Raw genomic sequence first — 8,417 nt, 5'->3', positions numbered from 1 at the left:
TCAGCAGGAGAATTCTACTGCTACAGAGATTGCTTGTTTGAATACTCTCCTTTTGCTGTCTGTTTAACTGCTGATGTCTCTGCTCAGTTACTGTATTTTGTTGCTGAAGTAAAACTGAGAAATTACTCCACCAATAGACCTTTTACTCCCCTCTGTTAAGAAACATGCTGATTCGCCTAGTGTATGACGGAAACACTAGATGTTTAGTTTTAGATTGCATTTCCACATTGAACACCATTCAGGTGCTACTCTGCTATCCGCTATGTCAATCCATTTTCCTAGATGCCCCCTGATTCATTAAAAATCCTAAGGCAGCAAAAAGCTGGGCTGTTGCTGTAGTCTCACAGAAATGGAAAAGCTATGAAAGACACTTGAAATGTTAAGATGCTAGTTCTTTCGCCCCAGATCATCTGCTCAGAATTGGACACCATGTCTTGAGCAGTTTTAATGCTGTTTCTTTCAAAGTACTGATGCTCTGGAGAACTGTAACACATCAGCACAAAGGAAGAATAAATGAAAGCATTTATGAGTGGAAGCAGAGGGGAAAAGGGCACCAGTTGATGGCATCGAGGTCTTGATGATCCCAGCACATGCAGCCAGAGCTTCTCAGGATTTTTGCACTATCCTTTGTATTTCTGATCATTGTGTCCTAATGACTCAGAGAGGTAGGAAAGGATGGAGTCAAAACACTATCAGCTCTGGAGGGGTCCAAGAACAAAACTAGCGTGTAGTTGCCATTTGAGGAAGAACCTAGGCAACATAGGAGCTCAACAGTGGGTTGTCCTTGTCCTCCATATCAGCACAAGGAATCCAGACTACGAAACTTGGGTGCATCCATCTTGGTGCCTGAATACAAACCACCTGGACACACAAGTAGGTGCTCGTGGGCATGCAGGTATCAAAGATGATTTCGGTTTTGAAACAAACTCACCCCTCCAAAGTCTGCTGTAGCAAAGCTTAACACTATCGCCTAACTTCCTACAAGGGCAGTCTAGGCACTGGGGACACCACAGTGCAGCCCCTTTTCCACCACATTAACAGCTCACCACCACACATTTGTCACTGCACTACCCAGAAGCTCAGAATAACCACCCCACGCACAGAACAGTATGCACATTATTTCAGTCTCTGCTAGCTCTTGGAACCTGCCAAAATAAGGTCTCTTAGTGGTCCTATCTGGTTTCTGAGATTTATCCTTTGTTAATATAATCTCACTGTTTCTAAAATAATGCATTAAATTGAGACAAATTAATTTATTTACAGGACTAACATTTGCACCCCCACCCACAAGACAGCTGACAGCATAAAAAGCAGTATTATCATCAAAACTGGGATGCGAGTACTCGCATTATATGGAATAGTCGTTAAGAAAAATGGGAATCAATGTTTCCTTTCTTTTTCCTTAAAGGACAGTGGCAAGCAAGTTTAGTTCTTAAAAAAAAAGCACTGTCAGCCCTAAGACACATATTACTCAAATGTTTTTTACAGGAAATTATTTCCAAAATTACTGCACCAATCTTTAAATTAAAGCTTTACTTACTTTGTATGTGAAAGCCTTCCATGGTAAGTGTGCAACAGATTTCATCTAGGAATAAAAATACCAATTTGTAATGAAGTCTGGAAGAAGAGACTAGAAAAGGCATCTTTTATCACTTTTTAATCTCACCTTGTAGTTTACAAACAGTTGGGGCAGCATAAACAGGAATCCAAAAGCATACACCCCTGAAGATAAAACAAAGAAAACTTACACACAAATGCACAATAGAAGCACGTCACATAACTATACTTTCACAACTAGAGATTTACACTCATTTTCCTAAAGAGAGAAGTATATCTAAATCTTTAGTTCACTTTGGGTTGATTTTTCTCCCTTCCTCAATCACTGTCACTGTGATAATTTTGGAGCCTACAGTCAATTTATTGCTCTGTATTACACCGATCCAGCCGACAGCAGTTAATTTTCTACTTCTGAGTCTTGTCCTCTATTTGAAGAAATATGAATAGAGAAAAAAACATATGAAGGGACTCACCATTGACAAAACTGTTAATCAACCAGGAGTACCAGCTACAAACAAAGAACAAAGTCCAGTTATTTTTTCACCTCAGCAAAAAATATACCCCCGTACTACACCCTCTACATGACTGCATGCTGACTACGCCAAGAAACGGCTATGTTGTGAATTACTTTACACAAGGACTAAAAACCTCGCACCTTCTTTTGATTAGGAAGGGCTCTAGAGAAGGCAGTTAAGAAAAGGAAGCCTATCAGTCCATACAACAAGCTTGGAGAGCTTTATCAACTGCTTTTTTATTCTTTCAGAATGTTCTAAGTCTTCTGCACCCAAACTGACATCAGATAATACTGGGTGCTGAACCCTGACTGTACTAAGGCTTGCTAAGGCAACACTATATTCTAAGTACTAGAGACACAATATGGCACTGTAATGACTTACCAAATTTCAGACAGCAAATACCATTCAGTGCAAACCACTACAGTAGGCACTTAAAATAAAGAAAGTAAATACAAGGAATTTACATTTTTCCCTCCTCACATCTAACAGCCCTTCCCAGATGTTCAATGTAGCACTATCTCAGCAAAATAACACTAGGGCTACAGACAGTGGCCAAGTTCCATACTTCTGCTTGTGACAGTAGGAAGAGCTAATAACCGTGATACTCAGGTTACATCATGTAAAATTGAACTTGCACTGCTCTGTTAGTGCTACAACTTCACAGCTGTAGCACTTCACCAATCCACAAGCATCTAAAAAATGCATCAGAAAGTGCCTGAAGGATTAAAGGATAATCCTCTGTTAAGATTACCTGTTCTGTCACATTTCCTTACAAACAGATCTAACATGATAAAAATTCTATGATATGAATTGTTTTGACTTCAAGCTACAGCTCGTGAAACACCTGGCATACCGTATTTCACATGGAAGAACTCAGGAATTTAATGAGAAAAGCAGAGTTTTTAAATGCTGTGTATTTGTTAGCTGCTTACCAAGACAAGAACTTCTGAGAAAATTGTTTTTCTAATAGCCCAGAAATTGCCCCACTTTCTAGCACAACTGTCACAGCTCATTCATGCAGCAACAGTAGCTCTTTCTGATGTTATTTTAAGTGACTGCTTGCTCTTCCTCCCATTCCTTCTGGGCCTAAAGACTATAAAAAACTGTATGTCTACATGGCTGTCACCATGCTTGTGTTCGTGGATTCTACAGTGAAGTCTCATGGCTGCACACTTGCGTGCATGTCTCCAATACAAAATGAACTAGCCGTATTATTTCGAGTGAAAGTGGACAAGAGTTTCACCTTTCCATGAAACACTGAGTCTTCAGCTCTTGCTGAAGTAAGTCCACAGCTCTAAAGGAATACAGTCCTTTCTTAAAAATGCTTTTGCTTCCTTGCTGTCCTACCTGTCTGTCATATTCAGGAACAGAGGAACTCCTCGACCAGAGCAAGTAATTTTGTGACAGTTTTGGCTTCTCTCTGTTATTGGACAGGTTCAGTAACAAAATTCCTCTCATCCCTCCTGTCACCATATTAGTTTTCTGAACATCACTGGCAGCCTTCTTTCTCTTCTTCTGATTGACAGCTTACTCAATCAAGCTATGGAATTCTATACTACGGCAGCATCAGATTACTTGCAAAATACTTCAACTTAACAGGACGCTAAATAACAAGCTAGACTCCTCAGCTTCAGAACCTACAGAACAAGGAAGCTTCTGGTTCCTGGCTTATCAATCAAGAAACCTAAAATAACCAATTTCCATAATCCATCATCTCCAATTAATTAACATAGAAAAAATGGGCAATGTTTCAACTCTGCGTAAGATCATTTATAGATTTAGAGTACCTTTTGTATTTCACATTCAGCAAGGAGTAAGCTGCACCTCCAATACACAATGGGTAGAGCACATATGACAAGTATTTCATAGCCTAACAGACAAGGAAAATAGTTTGTTAGTTCCTATGTTATATACAACAGACTTTTCATGGCATTAACCTGAAGACAGTCACATAATTTTCTTCCTGAAAATTTTTTTCTATTCCTAACTGTCTGCTATTATTTCCAGAATGCTTCCAGTTCTAGAGAAGGTGGTGGAAATTCGGAAGCCCAGTTCAGACAGCCAAGCACCTTAGAGCACAGGCACCAAGAGGCAGGACGAAGACCAGAGTCTAAAAGTGATTCCTTACTTAATGCCAATGTTGCCGCCTATGTTCAATTCCTTTCACAAATCAGGAAGCACATGAACTTCCTCCAGGATAGAAAACAAGTACAAATATCAATTTTCAAATATACCCTTTAAGGTATTTTTCTTCAGGTAAGTCACTTCCAATTCTGCTTCTCAGAGAAATATTTCATCCAGATTCAGCTAACAAAACGACTCCTTCACTGTTTCTTTTTATAAATTATCAGCATGAATCTTCGCTATCTGATCATCCACGTGATGATAATCCATTTGACAACTACGAGACCATGGAAAATACTCTTGTAGCAATAAAAAGAGTGAAGTAAGTCAATCAGCAGGCCACATGTAAATCAGAAGTCACAGAATTCTCTCTTACCTGGGTATCATACTCCTCAGTTTTCTTTTCAGAGTCAGTATATGTACCAAACTGCAATACATATAAAAAGTATAATCAAGTTAGAACTGAGGGGAAAAGCACTTGCTGTCTGACTCCCTAAACAGATTTAAACTGCAAACTAAACTGCTTAGTCATTAAGCTAGGTAACAGTTCAAAGTTCTTATAAGTTTCCGTACAAGAGAGTCATACAAGTGTCCTGTGCAGCCTGCTAAATACAGGGTAGGCAAAAAGTTTAATTTTTCCCTTCATATTTCACACCAAAAATCTAGGACTTCAGTACTTAGGAAAATGCTGTTGAGCCATCAGAGCTCACAAATAAAAAGCAAAGTCAAGTAGCTAAGAATTTGGCAGATACCGGAAGCCATTATGAAATACCATGATTGTTTTCATACATGAAGAGGTCACTTACAGGTTATCTCCAAAATTGTGACTGCTTAAAACACAGTTCCTTAAATACTGACACAGGAACAACCAGAGCTATCAGCCACTCAAGATGCATAGACTGCAAGCAGCACAAACCCCCAGTATTCTTGTGATGTAAAGACTGAAGATAACTCTTCCTCCTACCAACAAGATAAACCTTCTCATACTTTAAAAAGATTACACCCACATGAAAAAAAAGTTCATTTGAATCTCTGCTGCCACTGCATGTACTGCAAATTAAGTCTAGGGACTTAATTTTTATCCAGAGGATTTGTCAAAGACTCTCCTGTCCCCAGAACAGGTCACATCTACTTGCTCTACAATAAAGGGGTCATACCTACAGCTTCATGAAAAATTCAGTTCTTTACTTCAAATCACAGTGTCATTTAAGAGTGCCTTTCCAACAGTCCCAGTTGTTAAGATTTAACAGGACTGACAGCAGTTCTGACATTTCTCACATCGTAAATACTTCCAAATAGCTGCTACTTCTACAGAACTCAAAGAAATTCCTAACTTTGAAAATGCTCATCCAGCTTTTTTTGAGCCATGCATAAAGAGAAGATGTACGTAAGGAAACTTTTATAGTTTATTTTTAATCTTCATTTTGTGAAAAGCCAAGTTGCACAATAACCAGGAAACAGATGGACAATTCAAGAGTGTAATCGTTAAAAGGCCAGTGTCTACAATACCTGAATTGTGGGTCTCAAGCCTTGCCACTTGATTGTCATTTTCAAAGCTTTCTTCACTTTCCAGAGCTGTGATGAGCAAAAGCAAAATGTGACATACAATTATCCAAAGGAATGTCTTATGCAGGATTCTCTTAATCAGAATCAAGACCCCAGAGTATCTGTTTTAAGCACCCATTGCATAAAGCAGCAACAGCCTGATGGCAGCACACTGCCTCCATCTCTATACAAGCTAAATGCCACGTCAGCAGACAAGTATAACACTGGGAGCCTGCAATATTATAAATCTCTCTACCAGATGATGTACTTTAAGGTCAGTTCTCTAGAGAATTCTCCCGTGGCCACCTGCCAAGCAAATTTTTACATGCCTTTGAGGTCAACTGGTGCCTGCAAAGTAAAGGTGCCTCAGAACTCCTAACAGTGATTACGTGGGCACTTACATGGTCATTATATTTCAGTGGGAGGCTACAAACACAAGTCAGTGCATCCACTGAAGTGTTTGGCTACTTACTACACACATGTAACAGCTTGACCCTAATGTAACCAATTTTCAGTTCACTTGAAAATTTACTCATGTGCCCACCTTGCTACAGAGACTTAACAACTTTGGCAATGCAGTAAGCTCACTGGAAGAACTGCACTCCACGAAGCTTTTTGTGGACAAGGCTTGTTTGTTTAACTTTAGATAGACCAATATTCTCTTCTCACCCATCAAATCTTCCAAACAAAAAAGGGCAATACAGTAAAGACGATCCTTCACTATTATCTTTGATTCAAGAGAGAAAATTACTTATTTCAGAAACAATGTCACTACTAGTAACGCATGAGAAAAAGGCGTGAAGAACAAGCGGAGAAAAAGTTCTTCCCAGCAAATTCCTTTGAGATGTATAATCCACATTCATTCTCACCTTGAGACAACCACATTATCTCACCATCACTTGACAAAAGAGATATTTCTGTTTCTTCAACAGAACCTACACAACTTTTCCTCTCAATTTAAATGTCCCACACAGTGTTCCTTTACTATCCTTTCAACCCAGTTACACCAGCCTGCAATCCCAAAGCAGCATACTGGAAAACAAAGTGCATGAGAAAGATGATAGGAGCTAAGTAGTTCATAGGAAACACAGATCCCAGAGAGATCTATTTTTAATAACTAGAAAGAAATCCATCTTGATTATAAAAGAGAAATGCAAAATTTCGACAGTTTTAGGTGCACTTAAATACTGCAGTATAGCTGATCACTCCTGTTACCCTACCATCATACACACCTGATCTGGTTTCCACCAAAACTTCAGAAAAAATAAGTGTTTAGAGACCAAGGGTATTTCTTCTTCCCCAGTACAAACAAAATCATCACTTTTCTTGACCTAATTCACTTTTAAAATCATTTGACACTTCTGAATTTCTGAAGTCTTCAGGTTTTTTTTTTTGCATGTAGTTATTTAGATGTCAAGGATCAAAATAAAAGGTATTCTACAAAAGCAGCAGCATATTTATAGGGATATATATATTTATCCCTGAAACTTAGTTAGTATTTCAAACAGCTGAAGAAAGTTCAAAATATCATCCTAAACGGCTATTTGTAGGAACAAAATCATGAGAAAAGCTGATACAGAAAACGTACGCACAGAAATACATACAGGCTTAAAAATCTCAGCTTACTGAAAAGTATTACGATGAAATGGTACTATTTAGGACACCACTGTTCAGTTTTCGAAGAGCTTAATCTTTTTTTTACAATAAGCTCAAATGTAAGGATCACTTGGTGAGTTTGCGTTCAACAATTTAATCACTAATTAAAAATTCTGAACTGTTGTTTCCACAGGGATTATCTGCAACTATAACAGATGCGTAGTCAAGAATTCCACAAGAATCCTGGACTTATTTCTAAATACTGGTAAGGAAATAATAGACCTGCAAGCAATGCCAGGTAGAGAGACCTCCTCTTCCCATTACTGCTGACTTTGTGCTTTACTACACATAAAGTGGGCTGCTAAGCGGCACTTGCAACCACCCATCGACTGGACACAGTCTCTGGAATAATGAACACAGCCTTTCCCTCCTTCCCTGAGCACCTCAGTCATGGTCAGGGAGAAAGCTGCAGCCCTGTGGCACTGATGGCACACAGCCTGCTCTTTGACAATCATTTCTGTGAAGGCTTTTTACGTGGTCAGGAGCGATGCCTATCAGATAACGTGATAGGAAGAAACCTCAGCGCAGCTTTAAGTTTGGCTTCCACAACACCAGGTTGAGGTTGCCCATTCCAGAAAAAACTGATGCTTCCAGTTTAATTATTTGGCAAAGGGACATAATCCCCTCTACCACTGAAAGCCAGTTAAACAATGCTGCTAAGACGGCACACTACAGCATTACTTCCCAGTAACCAGTTTGGCATTCTTTTTCTACAATGAACTATGGGTGATGTTGCAAATAACGGTATTTGGTTGCAGAGCTTTTAGAACTCACCTCAATCACTGCACCAATGCCTGCTGGGATCAGTACCAACAAACTTGTTTGTTCATCCAAAAGGAAAAGAAATATTACCACAGTACTAAAGCACCGCCAAAGCACTAGATAGAAAAAATGAAAATGAAAGGCTTATTAATATTAAAATGAACAGTTGAGATGACAAAAGACTTTTATTGCTGTTTCGTTGCTCAATTTTTCTGAACTAGAAATGAGTTATTCTACACCCAAGTCAACTCAACCCTG

The 8,417-nt window shown here is 39.0% G+C and overlaps 1 protein-coding gene across 1 annotated transcript in view; it reads right to left on the bottom strand.

Moving 5' to 3' along the window:
- The window catches only part of CLPTM1L (CLPTM1-like), a gene marked incomplete at its 5' end in the record, with an annotated part of 26,793 nt that overhangs the window by 3,804 nt on the left and 14,572 nt on the right, over positions 1-8,417 (bottom strand). Inside the window, 7 exons of the mRNA XM_010132817.1 lie at positions 1,541-1,585; positions 1,667-1,722; positions 2,031-2,065; positions 3,860-3,942; positions 4,573-4,623; positions 5,706-5,771; positions 8,172-8,275. Coding sequence (XP_010131119.1) covers positions 1,541-1,585; positions 1,667-1,722; positions 2,031-2,065; positions 3,860-3,942; positions 4,573-4,623; positions 5,706-5,771; positions 8,172-8,275 — 440 coding nt within the window. The remainder of the gene's footprint in view (positions 1-1,540; positions 1,586-1,666; positions 1,723-2,030; positions 2,066-3,859; positions 3,943-4,572; positions 4,624-5,705; positions 5,772-8,171; positions 8,276-8,417) is intronic.

Source organism: Buceros rhinoceros, unplaced genomic scaffold (assembly GCF_000710305.1).
Source record: "Buceros rhinoceros silvestris isolate BGI_N320 unplaced genomic scaffold, ASM71030v1 scaffold8203, whole genome shotgun sequence".
Taxonomy (NCBI): Eukaryota; Metazoa; Chordata; class Aves; order Bucerotiformes; family Bucerotidae; genus Buceros; species Buceros rhinoceros.
Note: the sequence above shows the minus strand (reverse complement) of the source record. Positions and strands in the feature narration are given on the sequence as shown.